Consider the following 17,530-nt stretch of genomic DNA (forward strand, 5'->3'; position numbering starts at 1 on the left):
TTAAATAAATGTTTTGCTTGTTTGGTAGGGTGGATAAAGAGGAAGATGTGAAGAGGAGGCAGACAAAAGCAAAAGGAAATCCTGTCAGTAGGAAACGGCCAAATTACAATTCAGATGTGCAATGTTTGCATAAGTAAACTGACAAGGGACTATTATATGCAAAAATCCACGTGCAAAAATTTTCAGACACATCTTTGTACCTCTTCCTAATCCTGCCCTGGTAAAATGGGGGTTATCAGTGCAAGTTTGAGGATACATACAGTTGGAAAATGGACATCACCAAACTGGACTCCAGAAAGTTCTGTCTAGGATTTTATTAGACTGCTTTTTTTCTCAATATACCTGTATTGGAAGATTGAGACAAAAAGGCACAAACTCACATTAAATAAACAAGGTAATCTAATCAATTCTACAAAGTGTAGTTTGTAAAAGAAGTAGCACTAGGAACCAACCAAAGTAAGTCAGGGAGTCCCAGCAGGGACCGTAAAAGGAGAACTTGGGAAGCTATACACATGCCCACGATACTGACCCTGTCCCGGACCTCTCTGCATGAGAAGACCAGAGCCCAGCACCCTTCCTACAGAGGCACTGCTGCTTCTGTTGGGGCTGTGACCCTGGAATTCTGATGGAAGCAGCTGGTTTGAAGGGGCATGGCACACACTCAGGTACTACCCCTGGAGCTGAACCTTTATCATAAGTCCCTCTGAGTGCTAGTCAGTTTGGAGGTGGGTGAGGAGGAAAGGGGGTACTTAAAAGAAGCCAACACTGTTGCCCAGCAGCAACACCATCCGTGGGGATGGAACAGACCAGGGACATCCTCCTTTATGTTTATGTGGGCTGGAATTCCAGATCCAGGCTGACCTCAGCTCATAATGGATGCTTTTCAACTGGGGCAACAGGTGGAGGTGGGAGGAGCCCTCTTTAGGGCTAAAATGATATGTATGGGTCTCAAGAGCCAAAGGAAGGAGACTAACAGCTGCTGACCCTCAGACCACGTAAACAACTGTCTGCCTAGAATGTCAGTTTGTTTCTTTCAAGATAACCCGCATCTGGACTTCCCCTAGTTGATGAAGGAACATCTTTAAGCACAAATATAAAGAATAGCTAACACAGAGCTTATAGGAAAACACTGACATTTTTCTCCAGTAGCAATGCCTCTTCTCCAACTTTCCAAGTCAGATAAATGCTACCAGCAGTTGAGATGCTACCCAGATGCATTACTAAAGACCCCTCAAGGTGAGGAGACTCACACAGAGGAAGGTGTCTGTAACAAGACATCTGGTTCCAAAGGGACCTCAATGAAGGTCAGAGCTAACCATGCTGGGGGTCTGAGTCTGTCCACCATTGCCCCAGGAGGGCCACAGGGAAGCGTCCATCAGGATGTCACAGGTGCAATCCTGTGAGAAACTCCCTTATTGCACTTAGAAATGAGTAAGGCAAACAAACTGATGAAAACAGAAGGATACATTCTCCCACCCACTTTTTGCTTCCCGGACAAAGATTTGGTCTCTCATTAGCAGATGCACCCAGGCTAGCGTGGGCTGGGATCACGGCACACTTAGGCCAACGTGCTTCACAAGGTTTGGGGAATGTCAGGTGACACTACAGCTCTCTCTGATTCTCCCACTAACAGGCAAACTCAGGCTCTGTCAAGTTGTAGGAAGCTATGAACACTGGGCAGCGTCTTTTCCCCTGGAGCCTGGACTTCCTCACCAGCCTACTTTGGTCGGGTTCTGTACTATGATCACTACTTGCTTTGGGTTTTCCAGGGCAGAACTCAACATGGGGGTAGGACGAGCTAAGTTCTTGATCCCCAAATTCCTTTCCGGCAACTGGAGACGAGGGAACATGTTCTGCTGGAAAAAGCTTTTTGCATGCTCATATTGTGCAGCATGAAAGATCAGGACTCTTGCGTCCTAACCAGCCTCAAAGAGGACAGGGACCTAAGAAAGCACAGAGAAAAGAGGATTATTGCTGAGTGGCAGCACCAGCCCCAAAGGGAAGAGGAGGAGCAGGGACTTACAGAGCTCCTCGGGGACGGACAGTTGGTATCTAGGGGGTGACTGAATTCTAGGGGCCACACTGGACAATTCCCTCCAAGTGGAGAGTTGACTGGGGCGATTTTGTAGACTCTGCAGAGAGATTCAGAGCGGGCAACAGGAGGGCCAAGAAGCCACAGGTGTTTCTAAGAGTAGTAACTAGAGATTCAGTGATTGGGGCAGGGTTATTCATATTTGTTAAATTTCTTAAATAGAGACTGGCTGAGCCTTGGGTACCTCCATAGTGCTAGAGTGCCCTAACGATGGGTTACTGGGAGCAGAAGCCAGAGCTGCAAAACCACATTGCTATTTTGTGGAAGTGGTGGGGGGCGGGGAAACACTGTATCTTTAGCTCATCCCCGCTCCCCACATGAGCACTCAAAATTGCAAAGATCTGCCCAGGAAGCAAAATACCTCAGTTTATCCCAAGGTTGAGAACAAATGAACTTAAATCATTTAAATCACCACATCACAAAAGGCAGCTATTTGAAAGACTGAAAATGTCACTTGGAAATAAAGGTCGGGGGCACACACAGAAATGGGTCAGAACACAATGGAGAGAGACAGGAGCTGTAAATACAGCAACCTACACGCCACGTATCTCCAGGCTCCTGCACACGCGGGCTCTGTAACACCAGACGGTCTATTTGTTCACAATATTAAAGGGCATCTAGAATTAGCTACAGTAAGGAATCGAAAGTTGCCTGAAGAATGGGCACAGAACGGCTGCGTCCGAAGATGGCCTGTCACTTGGGAGGGTGGAGCTGCTGGGTCTTCCTGTTGACCACTGTCTTGCAAAACTAGAAGAAAAATATAAGTATTAAGGAAGAGGAGAAGACAGAAACACTGTAAATCATCCTGAATGGGGAATTTCAAAAGGAGGAGGGAAGCCAGTGGGTGGGTGGGGAAGGGAGTGGGAGAGGGCACTGAGGCCCGGAGCAGTGACTGAGAAGCTAGCATCACAGCAGTCCACCTAATTCCACCCTCCTGCCTCCCAGAAGCTGCTTTAGGAACATGGGGCAGGGAGAGTAAGCAGGGCCTGGCATCACTCTTGGCGACACCCTGGCCCTCCTTACCCTCTTAGTGTTAGAGGCCAGTTTTTATTTGTAAAAATAATTTTCTCTCTGAGCCTAATTGGGAGCAGAGCCAGGTTTTTCATTCAGGGATTAAGACTGCTTTGACCTGCTGGAATCCCATGACTCAGGTGGTGTACAGGGCACTGGGAAACCAGCACCGAGAGCTAACGGAAGGAAGGGGCTTGGGGAAGAGTGACAACATGAAACAAGGTGCCCCCAATCTGGCCCTGTGACCTGGGCAGAAACACCCTCCCAGCATCTGAAAGATGCCACCTCTGATGAGGGCAGCTTAGTATGGGATCGGGGGGTATAAAGAGGAAGGAAGTGAAGCACCAGACAACAGTGGGTGCTAACAAAAGCTGTCTGGCCAGCAAGTTTTCCAAGGGGGAAGGGCAGGTAATGGCAGCTTTTGGGAGCTGGCGCTGGCGTGGGAAGGCCAGGGAGTGCCCAACATGACAGCTGCAACTTGAGATGGATCAAGCTGCCAGACGGGAGGAGTGGTTAGCAGCAGATGAACTCCCCTTCTATATCCACCACCCCCCCTCCACTTCTTACCACCCTCCCTGTCCATGTCTCTATCTGGGTGGTTCTTTGGAAAACATCCCTGAAATGTCCCAATGGCCATAATCTCCTAGTGGAAGTGGAGAGCTATTGAGCCTGGCAACCATCATTACTAGAGAGAAGGAGGAATAGGTTTTCTGACTCCATAGTGAGCTGCTGAGGCCTTGAAACCCAAACTGATTTTAGCGTCTGTGACATGCACAGTGAGAAATTTGGTACATACAGTGCAGAGGGGGAAGGCGGCTTTAGTCATCTGCTGTCATTCCTTTCACTGGGTCCTTTTGTCTCATCTGGAACAGAAAAAGCAGGACAAATGGAAGGCTCCTACTGCTGATGGAACTCCCGCCTTCTCAGTCTTGCCCATAGGTGGGGTGGGGCATATTTTGTGTAAAAAGCAAGACACTGGAAGGACGGAAGAATTCTGCATATGGACTCGAAGCCATACATTTCCAGATCTGTGTCACTGGCCTCACCATCCATGATTTCTAGTTCTCTTCCTTGTGTCACGGTGTTTGAAGCACCTTTTTTTTTTTTTTTTTGTAGAGAGGTGTGTTGGGGGGGGTCTTCCTATGTTGACCAGGCTGGTCTCGGACTCCTGGCCTCACACGATCCTCTGCGATCCTCTGCCTCAACCTCCCAAAGTGCTGGGATTACAGCATAGGTGTGAGCCACCACACTTGGCCCCTGTTTCATTCATTTATTCATTCAACAAATACTTAACGAAACATCTTTTTTGTGTGTGTGAGGAGTCTTGCTCTGTCGCCCAGGCTGGAGTGCAGTGGCGCAATGTTGGCTCACTGCAAACTCTGCCTTCTGGATTCAAGCGATTATCCTGCCTCAGCCTCCCGAGTAGCTGGGATTGCAGGTATGCACCATCACGTCCAGCTAATTTTTGTATTTTTAGGGGAGATGGGGTTTCACTATGTTGGCCAGGCTGACCTTGAACTCCTGACCTCAGGTGATCTGCCTGCCTTGGCCTCCTGAAGTGCTTGGATTACAGGCGTGAGCCACCGCGCCCGGCCTCAGTGAGGCATCTCTTTAGCGCTAGGAACTTCCAGAGGGCTGGGGATATTTAGCTGTGAACTAAACAGACCAGTTCTCTCCTCAAGGAGCTTATATTCTGGGGCAGGGTGGGCAGAGAACAAACATTCATCTATGTCAGCTAGGACTGTGGGCTGCTCGGATAGAGAATGACTGTGGGTAAGTGCTATTTTAGGTAGTTACAGAAGCTTGTAAGTGAAGTTTGAGATGAAACCTGAAAGAAATGAGGGAGAAAATCCTGTGGCTCTCCGGGAGAGAAGTTCCTGGCAGAGGAACAGAACTTCCCTTTCCTGACCTGTTTAAAGGTGGGCACAATGTGGTGTCAGAACTAGGCACAAGGATGCAGAGGTGGAAAGTGCAGGGGCAGGTCTCAGATCCACAGACATGCGAGGCTGCTGGAAAACAGGATGGGGGCTTCTGTGGAAGCACCAAGTGGTCCCTGTCACGGGCACCTTCCAGGCAGTAGCAGACATCACTTACTGGGGAAGCTGTAGATGTCATCTCTCTAAAATCAGTTCTGATTTGAAAACTCTATCCTATGTGAAGAATGTCAATAAGTATTTCTTCACTATCCATTAGTTTTCTGCTCAACTTTTGCTCTTTATAATGTTCAACAAATTTTGAGCACCTAAGAGCATAGCTCCTAGAATCAAACTCCCTAGACTGTATTCTGTTTTGTTTGAGACAGGGTCTGGCTCTGTTGCCCAGGATGGAGTGCAGTGGCGCAATCATGGCTCACTACAGCCTCGACCCCCTGGCTCAAGTGATCCTCCTGCCTCAGCATCCCAAGAAGCTGGGACTACAGGCATGTGCCACCATGCCTGGCTTTTTTTTCTTTTTCTTTCTTTTTTTTTTTTTTTTTTGAGACACAGTCTCACTCTGTCGCCAGGCTGGATGGCAGTGGTGTGATCTCGGCTCACTGCAATCTCTGCCTCCCGGGTTCAAGCAATTCCCCTGCCTCAGCCTCCCCAGTAGCTGGGATTATAGGCACACGCCACCATGCCTGGCTAATTTTTTTTTGTATTTTATTAGGGACAGGGTTTCACCATGTTGGTCAGGATGATCTCAATCTCTTAACCTCATGATCTGCCTGCCTTGGCCTCCCAAAGTGCTGAGATTACAGGTGTGAGCCACTGCACCCAGCCGCCTGGCTGATTATTTTATTTTTTTGGTGTGTGTGGGGACAGGGTCTCATTGTATTGCCCAGGCTGGTCTCGAACCCCTGGACTTAAGTAGTCCTCCCGCCATGGACTCCCAAAGTGCTGGGATTACAGACATGAGCCACTGCGCCTGGCCTGGATTGTATTCTGACTCCATCACTAATTGAATGACCTTGAGTAAGTTACTGCAATGCTCTCTAAGCCTCAGTTTTTTTCTTTTCTTTTTTTTTTTTTTGAGACGGAGTCTCGCTCAGTCGCCCAGGCTGGAGTGCAGTGGCACGATCTTGGCTCACTGCAAGCTCCACCTCCCAGGTTCACGCCATTCTCCTGCCTCAGCCTCCCGAGTAGCTGAGACTATAGGTGTCCGCCAACACGCCCGGCTAATTTTTTGTATTTTTAGTAGAGACGGGGTTTCACCATGTTAGCCAGGATGGTCTTGATCTCCTGACCTCACGATCCGCCCGCCTCAGCCTCCCAAAGTGCTGGGATTACAGGCATGAGCCACCGCACCCGGCCTTTTTTTTTTTTTTTGAGACAGGGTCTCGCTGTGTCACTCAGGCTGGAGTGCAGTGGTGCGATCACCCTGCCAGGCTAATTTTTGTATTTTTTGTAGAGAGAGGGTTTCACCATGTTGCCCAGGCTGGTCTCACACTCCTGGACTCAAGCAGTCCACCCACTTCAGCCTCCCAAAGTGCTTGGATTACAGGTTTGAGCCACTGTGTCTGGCCTAAGCCCCAATTTCTATAATAATAAAATAGAGATAACAGTACATGGGATTGTGATGAAGATTTAAGATGTGCGGTCAGGAGTTCAAGACCAGCCTGGCCAGCATGGTGAAACCCCGTCTCTACTAAAAATACAAAAAATATTATCTGGGCATTGTGGCAGGCGCCTGTAATCCCAGCTACTTGGGACGCTGAGGCAGGAGAATCATTTGAACCTGGGAGGCGGAGGTTGCAGTGAGCCAAGATCGCACCACTGCACTCCAGCCTGGGCGACAGGGCCAGACTCCATCTCAAAAAAGAGAAAGAAAAAAAAAAAAAAAGAGATTTCATGTACTTAGCACGGCAGAGTGCTTGACATGGAGTATGCACTCAGTATTTGGGGCCTTTTGTAGAGATAAAAAATTATTGGAGACGCTGTTCCAAATGTTATTTATGTTATATAATAAAAAATTATACATTTTTTTTGAGACAGAGTCTCGCTCTGTTGCTCTGTCGCCCAGGCTAGAGTGCAGTGGCGCAATCTTGGCTCACTGCACCCTCCACCTCCTGGGTTCAGGTGATTCTTCTGCCTCAAACTCCCGAGTAGCTGGGATTACAGGCATGTGCCACCATGCCTGGCTAATTTTCTATTTTTAGTAGAGATGAGGTTTCTCCATGTTGGCCAGGCTGGTCTTGAACTCCCAACCTCAGGTGATCTGCCTGCCTTGGCCTCCCAAAGTGCTGGGATGATAGGCGTGAGCCACCACGCACGGCCAGCTTGTCATATTTTTAAAAGACAACTCTGTGATGTTAGATTGGAATTAGATGCATTTGTGTGAACATGATATATGACGCAGATACAGAAATAACTACAGATGTACAAGTCCCCTAGCTCTATCCTATGAGAAGGTCTGGTAGCTGCAATACCCTAGTGGAAATAGGCACACCCAGCACCCAGATCTCATTTCCAAACACCCCTCTTCACTATACGGAAGCAGTGCTCCTTGAAGATGTGGCCAGTTACAGGGTCATGAAAAAACAAGACAAACCCAGAACACCTTGTGCTTCAAGGGGACAGCAGTAACCTCACTAGTAACTGGCCAGAAAGACACAGAATAGGATAAAAAGAACAGAGTCTGTGACATTCAGGCTTCAAACACACAGATGGGGTCTAATTGTGCAGAACATCAACAAATCCACATTGAAAGACATTCTACAAAATGATCAGCCTATAACCTCCACAAACGCCAAAATCGCGGAAGTTCAGGAAAACTGAGGAGCGGCACCAGATGGACAGAAACAAGAGCTGTGATGAATGGGGTGAAGCGCGTGATCCTGGGCTGTAGCCTTTGCTCTAAAGGAATAGTCTCTGAACAAAGGAGTGTACAGGAGTTCTTGGTACTCTTCTTGCCTATTTTCTGTAAGTTTAAAACTCTTTCATAATAGAATTTAAAAAAAAGACAATTTGCTCACTAATGACCATTTACAAAAGTTTTCAATAATCAGAGAATTTAACATCATGGGAGCAAAGCTCCTCAACTAGATCCTTACACATGCTGAGAGTTCACCACCTTGCTTCAGTTACTAATGCAAAGCCAGGTCCTATTTTCCCACTGCTTGAAATAAGATACAACCTCCTACCAGGAACATGATAGCTTCCCCTACTGTCAGAAACAAGATTCTCCACAGAGGGTACCACTGAAATAAAATTCATTACTTCAATCTTTTTTTGTTTGTTTTTTGAGACGGAGTCTTACTCTGTCACCCAGGCTAGAATGCAGTGGCATGATGTTGGCTCACTGCAACCTCCGCCTCCCGGGTTCAAGTGATTCTCCTGTCTCAGCCTCCCAAGTAGCTGGGATTAGAGATGCACGCCACCACATCCAGCTAATTTTTGTATTTTTAGTAGATGGGGTTTCACCATCTTGGCTAGGCTGGTCTCGAACTCCTGACCTCAGATGATCCACCTGCCTCAGCCTCCCAAAGTGCTGGGATTATAGGTGTGAGCCACCGCGCCCAGCCCATTACTTCAGTCTTACAATGATCTAAGAATGCTTATTTCCTGTTTCCTGGGGCCTATATGACATGAGAGATTTATCTGATGTTTGTGGTGTTCCTCAGATTTAGCCAATGTAGGCTATATATACACATATAATATGGCTGAAGAAAATGTGTATGTGAAAACAGGAAAATAGAAACTTCAATCCTGATTGGTTGGTTTGTTTTGAGACAGAGTTTCGCTCTGTTGCCCAGGCTGGAGTACAATGGTGCGATCTCGGCTCACCGCAATATCTGTCTCCTGGGTTCAAGTGATTCTCCTGCCTCAGCCTCCCAAGTAGCTGGGATTGCAGGCGTGCACCACCACGCCTGGCTAATTTTTTGTATTTTTAGTAGACGGGGTTTCTCCATGTTGCTCAGGCTGTCTCAAACTCCCAAGCTCAGGTGATCCACCCGCCTTGGCCTCCCAAAGTGCTGGGATTACAGGTGTTAGCCACCGTGCCCAGCCCTGGTTTGTTTTTGTTTTTAACAGTGGTTTCCTCTAGGGAATGAGGCCAGGGGCTGAAACAAAGAGACTTTTATTTATGTATTCATCTATTAGTTATTTGGACTTCTATTTTTAAATTTTTTTCTATCTTTTGAAAATCATTTTGACCATTAAGTATGAAATACGCCTTTGATCTAAAAAAATAGTAAAGTGTCAATGTTAATATCTGAGTTATTACATTGTACTACAGTTTTGCAAGATGTTACCATTGGCAAAAACTGGGTAAAGGGTACATAGATCTTTCCACATTATTTTTTATAACTGCAAGTGACTCTTTCAATCATTTCAAAATAAAAGGTTCGGTGCAGAAATGAAGCTGGCTGGGTGTGTTGGCCCACGCCTACAATCCCAACACTTTGGGAGGCTGAGGTGGAAGGATCACTTGTGGCTAGGAGTTTGAGACCAGCCTGGACAACATAGCAAGATCCTGTCTCTACAAAAATTAAAAAAATTTTAAAAATTAGGTAGGCGTGGTGGCCTGTGCCTGTAGTCCCAGCTACTTGGGAGGCTGAGGTGGGTGGATCAGTTGAATCCAAGCGTTTCAGGCTGCCATACTCCAGCCTAGGCAACAGTGTGAGACCCTGTCTTGTTCTGTCACCCAGGCTGGAGTGCAGCGGTGTGGTCTCAGCTCACTACAATTTCTGCCTCCTAGGTTCAAGCGATTCTGCTGTCTCAGCCTCCCAAGTAGCTGGGATTACAGGCGCGCACCACCACACCTGGCTGATTTTTGTATTTTTAGTAGAGACGGGGTTTCTCCATGTTGGCCAGGCTGGTCTTGAACTCCTGACCTCAGGTGATCAGCCCGCCTTAGCCTCCCAAAGTGCTAGGATTACAGGCTTTTGAGCCACCATGCCGTAAACTGTATTTAAAAAGAAAACAGGGACAGGTATAGTGGCTCATGATGGTAATCCCAGCACTTTGGGAAACCAAGGTGGAAGGATCACTTGAGACCAGTAATTCAAGACCAGCCTGAGCAACATATTGAGATCTTGTCTCTAAAAAAATTAGTCAGGTGTAGTGGTGGGACCTGAAGTCCTAGCTACTTAGGAGCTTAACACAGGAGGATCACTTGAGCCCAGAAGTTGAAGGCTGCAGTGAGCTATGGTCACAGCACTGCACTCTAGCCTAGACCACAGAGCGAGACTGTCTCTCTTGAAAAAAAAAAAAAAGAAAAAAAAAAAAGAAAAGAAAACAAAGCTACTTCCATAATTGGGGATGTTGGCTGATGTTCCAGATGGTTTGCAATCACTGCCAGCAGGGTGGAGGGAATTAAGACTCCCTGAGTGGCTGGGCATGGTGGCTCACGCCTGTAATCCCAACACTTTGGGAGGCTGAGGCAGGCGGATCACCTGAGGTCAGGAGTTCGAGACCATCCTGGCCAACATGGTGAAACCCCATCTCTACTAAAAATACAAAAATTAGCTGGGTGTGGTGGCGTGCACCTGTAATCCCAGCTACTTGGGAGGCTGAGGCAGGAGAATGGTGTGAACCCGGGAGGCAGAGGTTGTAGTGAGCCGAGATTGCGCCACTCACTGCACTCCAGCCTGGACAACAGAGCAAGACTCCGTCTCAAAAAAAGAAAAAAAAAAAAAAAAAAAAGAGAGAGAGAGACTCCATGAGGGCGGTGTCATCCTTCACATATAGGGATCCTGCAGCCTCTGCAGCTCCTATGAAAGTTTTAGAGGCTGGGCGCGGTGGCTCATGCCTGTAATCCTAGCACTTTGGGAGGCCGAGGCATGTGCATTGCCTGAGCTCAGGAGTTCGAGATTAGTCTGGCCAACATGGTGAAACCCCTTCTCTACTAAAAATAGAAAATTAGTGGCGTGTAGTGGTGGGCGCCTGTAGTCCCAGCTACTTGGGAGGCTGAGGCAGGAGAATTGCTAGAACCTGGGAAGTGGTGGTTGCTGTGGGCCGAGATTGTGCCCGTGCACTCCAGCCTGGCGCCACTCCACTCCAGCCTGGGTGACACAGCAAGGTTCTGTCTCAAAAAAAAATAAAATTTTAGATTCTTGGCTGGGCACAGTGGCTCACAACTGTAATCCTAGCACCTTGGGAGGCTGAGGCGGGTGGGTCACCTGAGCTCAGGAGTTCCAGACCAGCCCAGGCAACACGGGGAAATGCTGTCTCTACTAAAAATACAAAAATTAGCCAGGCGTGGTGGCGTGCACCTGTAGTCCCAGCTACTCAGGAGGCTGTGACATGAGAATTGCTTGAATAGGGGAGTTGGAGGTTGCAGTGAGCCAAGATCGCACCACTGTACTCCAGCCTGGGTGACAGAGCGAGACTCCGTTTCAAAAGAAAACAAGTTTTCTTAAAATTTTTTAAGTGAATTCTCTTTTCTGAATCTCATTATCTAAAGCGTTAATGGCCAAAGGCCCAAGAGGTACTTGTTCAGTGAATTATAAAATGTCCTTAACTTCTGTGAGCCACAGTTTCTTTATCTATAAAATGAAACTAATACCTGTGTTACAGGTTGCCATGAAAACTGGGTGATGTAATACATGTGAAACTCTTAGCATACGTGATAGGCACACAGGAAGTCCTCAATAAATGTTAGCTTCTATTAATAATACAAATATTTTTATTACTACTAAATAAAAATTACTAAATTTTTATTACTCCTATTTGGGAGACAGTGAGTTCCCCACTACAGGCAGTAATCAAGCATAGGCTGGTAGGGAAGCTGCAGAGAGGACTCAAGCACTGAATATATAATTGGACCAAATGACCTTGAAGATCCCTCCTTCCATTTTTCAGATTATGGGCCTCTTAAGAGAGTAAGAGCTTGGGAAAGGGGGAAAAAAGGCAAGTTGGGGAGAAAGAGAGAGAGACAGAGAGAAACTGCTTTCCTACAGGCACATATTTCCAGAAATTTTTTCTTTTTAGGGCAAAGAACTAATCTCTCGATCCCTTGCTTCCCAAATTTTCAAGCCTCATTCAAGAATGGTGGGTCCACCCGGATAGGGACTAGAGTTACAGCAGTGATGATTGTGGCCTTACAGTGACGCTTCATCACTCACAGACAAAGTCTGCCTGCACTAGACGACTATGTATTGGCTTAGAGACTAACAGTCATAATTCCTATTGCAAATGTGCAGTTAATCACGGCATCTATCTTTATTCCTCCCCCAAACCCTACGACATGACAGTAAAGGAATTTAAAAAGATAAAAACTATGAAGACAACAAGAACAGAGGACACCACAGCAGGTAAGAGCCAGTTAACAACCTTTTGGGAGATGGAAAAAGGACAGAAGAGTCAGTAGCTAATTTGCAGAGCAGCAGAAGCTGAACCTAAGTGCCTGGAGGATGGGGAGCTGAGAAGGAGCTGCAGGTTCTGCAAAGGCTCAGGAACTGGAAGCACCAGGTCCTGTTGCAGATGGGAGTACCAGGTATGGCTCAAAACTGGTGACTTTTTGAAAGTCCAAATGGAGAACGGTTAGGACCTGGTGTTCCCTTCTCCTGCTCTGGAAGTCAAGCAACCACCCTGCTTCCCTTCACAGCAAAAGCCAGGAGGTTCACTCTCTGAAGCGCTGAGGGAACCCTGACCTCAGGACCCCAGGTGCTGCTAGGGGGAAGGTGGACAAGAGGCAGAATATGATGGGATTAAAGTTAAAGCCAACCAATGGCACAATGAGCCCACTGGGACCCTTCCTCAGTGTGGCCTCCAGAATGCTGGCTGCCTGCCTGTCTCCCACAGCAAGAGACGGGGGAGCCCTCTCTAGGGAAAGTGAGAAGCCTCCGCGAAAAAAAGACTCGAAGTCCTGAGGTAGAGGTTCCCCCACTGTAACTACCGAGTACCCTGAGGTAGAGGTTCCCCCCAATGTAACTACCGAGTACCCTGAGGTAGAGGTTCCCCCCAATGTAACTACCGAGTACCCTGAGGTAGAGGTTTCCCCCACTGTAACTACCGAGTACCCTGAGGTAGAGGTTCCCCCACTGTAACTACCGAGTACCCTGAGGTAGAGGTTCCCCCCAATGTAACTACCGAGTACCCTGAGGTAGAGGTTCCCCCCACTGTAACTACCGAGTACCCTGAGGTAGAGGTTCCCCCCACTGTAACTACCGAGTACCCTGAGGTAGAGGTTCCCCCACTGTAACTACCGAGTACCCTGAGGTAGAGGTTCCCCCACTGTAACTACCGAGTACCCTGAGGTAGAGGTTCCCCCCACTGTAACTACCGAGTACCCTGAGGTAGAGGTTCCCCCACTGTAACTACCGAGTACCCTGAGGTAGAGGTTCCCCCCACTGTAACTACCGAGTACCCTGAGGTAGAGGTTCCCCCACTGTAACTACCGAGTACCCTGAGGTAGAGGTTCCCCCCACTGTAACTACCGAGTACCCTGAGGTAGAGGTTCCCCCACTGTAACTACCGAGTACCCTGAGGTAGAGGTTCCCCCCACTGTAACTACCGAGTACCCTGAGGTAGAGGTTCCCCCCAATGTAACTACCGAGTACCCTGAGGTAGCGGTTCCCGCCCAATGTAACTACCGAGTACCCTGAGGTAGAGGTTCCCCCACTGTAACTACCGAGTACCCTGAGGTAGAGGTTACCCCCAATGTAACTACCGAGTACCCTGAGGTAGAGGTTCCCCCACTGTAACTACCGAGTACCCTGAGGTAGAGGTTCCCCCCACTGTAACTACCGAGTATCCTGAGGTAGAGGTTCCCGCCCCCCACTGTAACTACCGAGTACCCTGAGGTAGAGGTTCCCCCACTGTAACTACCGAGTACCCTGAGGTAGAGGTTCCCCCCACTGTAACTACCGAGTGTCCTGAGGTAGAGGTTCCCCCACTGTAACTACCGAGTGTCCTGAGGTAGAGGTTCCCCCACTGTAACTACCGAGTACCCTGAGGTAGAGGTTCCCCCACTGTAACTACCGAGTACCCTGAGGTAGAGGTTCCCCCACTGTAACTACCGAGTACCCTGAGGTAGAGGTTCCCCCACTGTAACTACCGAGTGTCCTGAGGTAGAGGTTCCCCCACTGTAACTACCGAGTACCCTGAGGTAGAGGTTCCCCCCACTGTAACTACCGAGTACCCTGAGGTAGAGGTTCCCCCCACTGTAACTACCGAGTACCCTGAGGTAGAGGTTCCCCCCAATGTAACTACCGAGTACCCTGAGGTAGAGGTTCCCCCCACTGTAACTACCGAGTACCCTGAGGTAGAGGTTCCCCCACTGTAACTACCGAGTACCCTGAGGTAGAGGTTCCCCCCACTGTAACTACCGAGTACCCTGAGGTAGAGGTTCCCCCCAATGTAACTACCGAGTACCCTGAGGTAGAGGTTCCCCCACTGTAACTACCGAGTACCCTGAGGTAGAGGTTCCCCCCACTGTAACTACCGAGTGTCCTGAGGTAGAGGTTCCCCCACTGTAACTACCGAGTACCCTGAAGTAGAGGTTCCCCCACTGTAACTACCGAGTACCCTGAGGTAGAGGTTCCCCCACTGTAACTACCGAGTACCCTGAGGTAGAGGTTCCCCCACTGTAACTACCGAGTGTCCTGAGGTAGAGGTTCCCCCCACTGTAACTACCGAGTGTCCTGAGGTAGAGGTTCCCCCCAATGTAACTACCGAGTACCCTGAGGTAGAGGTTCCCCCCAATGTAACTACCGAGTACCCTGAGGTAGAGGTTCCCCCCACTGTAACTACCGAGTACCCTGAGGTAGAGGTTCCCCCACTGTAACTACCGAGTACCCTGAGGTAGAGGTTCCCCCCACTGTAACTACCGAGTACCCTGAGGTAGAGGTTCCCCCCACTGTAACTACCGAGTACCCTGAGGTAGAGGTTCCCCCACTGTAACTACCGAGTACCCTGAGGTAGAGGTTCCCCCCACTGTAACTACCGAGTACCCTGAGGTAGAGGTTCCCCCACTGTAACTACCGAGTACCCTGAGGTAGAGGTTACCCCCAATGTAACTACCGAGTACCCTGAGGTAGAGGTTCCCCCACTGTAACTACCGAGTACCCTGAGGTAGAGGTTCCCCCCACTGTAACTACCGAGTATCCTGAGGTAGAGGTTCCCGCCCCCCACTGTAACTACCGAGTGTCCTGAGGTAGAGGTTCCCCCCACTGTAACTACCGAGTGTCCTGAGGTAGAGGTTCCCCCACTGTAACTACCGAGTGTCCTGAGGTAGAGGTTCCCCCACTGTAACTACCGAGTACCCTGAGGTAGAGGTTCCCCCACTGTAACTACCGAGTACCCTGAGGTAGAGGTTCCCCCACTGTAACTACCGAGTACCCTGAGGTAGAGGTTCCCCCCAATGTAACTACCGAGTACCCTGAGGTAGAGGTTCCCCCCACTGTAACTACCGAGTACCCTGAGGTAGAGGTTCCCCCCACTGTAACTACCGAGTACCCTGAGGTAGAGGTTCCCCCCACTGTAACTACCGAGTACCCTGAGGTAGAGGTTCCCCCCAATGTAACTACCGAGTACCCTGAGGTAGAGGTTCCCCCACTGTAACTACCGAGTACCCTGAGGTAGAGGTTCCCCCCACTGTAACTACCGAGTACTCTGAGGTAGAGGTTCCCCCACTGTAACTACCGAGTACCCTGAGGTAGAGGTTCCCCCCACTGTAACTACCGAGTACCCTGAGGTAGAGGTTCCCCCCAATGTAACTACCGAGTACCCTGAGGTAGAGGTTCCCCCCAATGTAACTACCGAGTACCCTGAGGTAGAGGTTACCCCCAATGTAACTACCGAGTACCCTGAGGTAGAGGTTACCCCCAATGTAACTACCGAGTACCCTGAGGTAGCGGTTCCCGCCCCCCACTGTAACTACCGAGTACCCTGAGGTAGAGGTTACCCCCAATGTAACTACCGAGTACCCTGAGGTAGAGGTTCCCCCACTGTAACTACCGAGTACCCTGAGGTAGCGGTTCCCGCCCAATGTAACTACCGAGTACCCTGAGGTAGCGGTTCCCGCCCCCCACTGTAACTACCGAGTACCCTGAGGTAGAGGTTCCCCCACTGTAACTACCGAGTACCGAGGTAGAGGTTCCCCCCAATGTAACTACCAAGTACCCTGAGGTAGAGGTTCCCCCCAATGTAACTACCGAGTACCCTGAGGTAGAGGTTCCCCCCACTGTAACTACCGAGTACCGAGGTAGAGGTTCCCCCCAATGTAACTACCGAGTACCCTGAGGTAGAGGTTCCCCCCAATGTAACTACCGAGTACCCTGAGGTAGAGGTTCCCCCACTGTAACTACCGAGTACCCTGAGGTAGAGGTTCCCCCACTGTAACTACCGAGTACCCTGAGGTAGAGGTTCCCCCACTGTAACTACCGAGTACCCTGAGGTAGAGGTTCCCCCCAATGTAACTACCGAGTACCCTGAGGTAGAGGTTCCCCCCAATGTAACTACCGAGTACCCTGAGGTAGAGGTTCCCCCCAATGTAACTACCGAGTACCCTGAGGTAGAGGTTCCCCCACTGTAACTACCGAGTACCCTGAGGTAGCGGTTCCCGCCCAATGTAACTACCGAGTACCCTGAGGTAGCGGTTCCCGCCCCCCACTGTAACTACCGAGTACCCTGAGGTAGAGGTTCCCCCACTGTAACTACCGAGTACCCTGAGGTAGAGGTTCCCCCCACTGTAACTACCGAGTACCCTGAGGTAGAGGTTCCCCTACTGTAACTACCGAGTACAGGCGGGCGCCTGTAGTCCCAGCTACTGGGGAGGCTGAGGCAGGAGAATGGCGTGAACCAGGGAGGCAGAGCTTGCAGTGAGCCAAGATCGCACCACTGCACTCCAGCTTGGGCAACAGAGTGAGACCCTGTCTCAAAAAAAAAAAAAAAATTAAAAGGATTTTGAGCCTGGGAGTTTGAGGCTGCAGTGAGCTATGATCATGCCACTGCACGACGCCAAGCACTCCAGCTTGGGTGACAGAACACAACCTCACCTCTTAAAAAAAAAAAAGAACTACTAAGACCATCAGCATAGATTATTTGAAAGTATGGAAGTAATTAACAAAAGAAACAACCATCGGAATTACAAGGGGCTGCTTCTGCGGGGTGGGACTCATAATCCTGGGATGCTGAGTTTTAAAACTACAAAACATAACTTTGATGAAACATTTATTTTTAGATAGACAAAAAAATAAAAAGGCAAGCCACACCAAGCATAGTCAGCACACAAAGGTCCTGCACAGTTGCTGAAGAGGCCACACATGTACCACAATGAGGTGGACTTGCTTTCTCTCCCACTGCAGATGAGTTTTAAAATTCTAATCCCAAAGAGAGTTTCTTCTATTTGCAGTTATCCTGGAGGACAGTGATCACCTCAGCTTTTGGCATGATTCTCCATGGAATGGAGAAAGATTTTCTTTTCTTTTTTTCCTCCAGATGGAGTCTTGCTCTGTCGCCCAGGCTGGAGTGCAATGGAGTGATCTCGGCTCACTGCAACCTCTGC

General features: G+C 49.0%; 1 protein-coding gene across 1 annotated transcript in view; it reads right to left on the reverse strand.

Moving 5' to 3' along the window:
- Positions 1–299: 299 nt before the first annotated feature.
- Positions 300–17,530, reverse strand: part of PITPNA (phosphatidylinositol transfer protein alpha) — a 48,395-nt gene continuing 31,164 nt past the window's right edge. The window contains exons 11-12 of the mRNA XM_002826806.4: positions 3,900–3,966; positions 300–2,839 (exon numbers count right to left, since the gene is read on the reverse strand). Coding sequence (XP_002826852.1) covers positions 3,922–3,966 — 45 coding nt within the window. The 3' untranslated portion in view covers positions 300–2,839; positions 3,900–3,921. The remainder of the gene's footprint in view (positions 2,840–3,899; positions 3,967–17,530) is intronic.

This window comes from Pongo abelii, chromosome 19, assembly GCF_028885655.2.
Source record: "Pongo abelii isolate AG06213 chromosome 19, NHGRI_mPonAbe1-v2.0_pri, whole genome shotgun sequence".
Lineage (NCBI taxonomy): Eukaryota > Metazoa > Chordata > Mammalia > Primates > Hominidae > Pongo > Pongo abelii.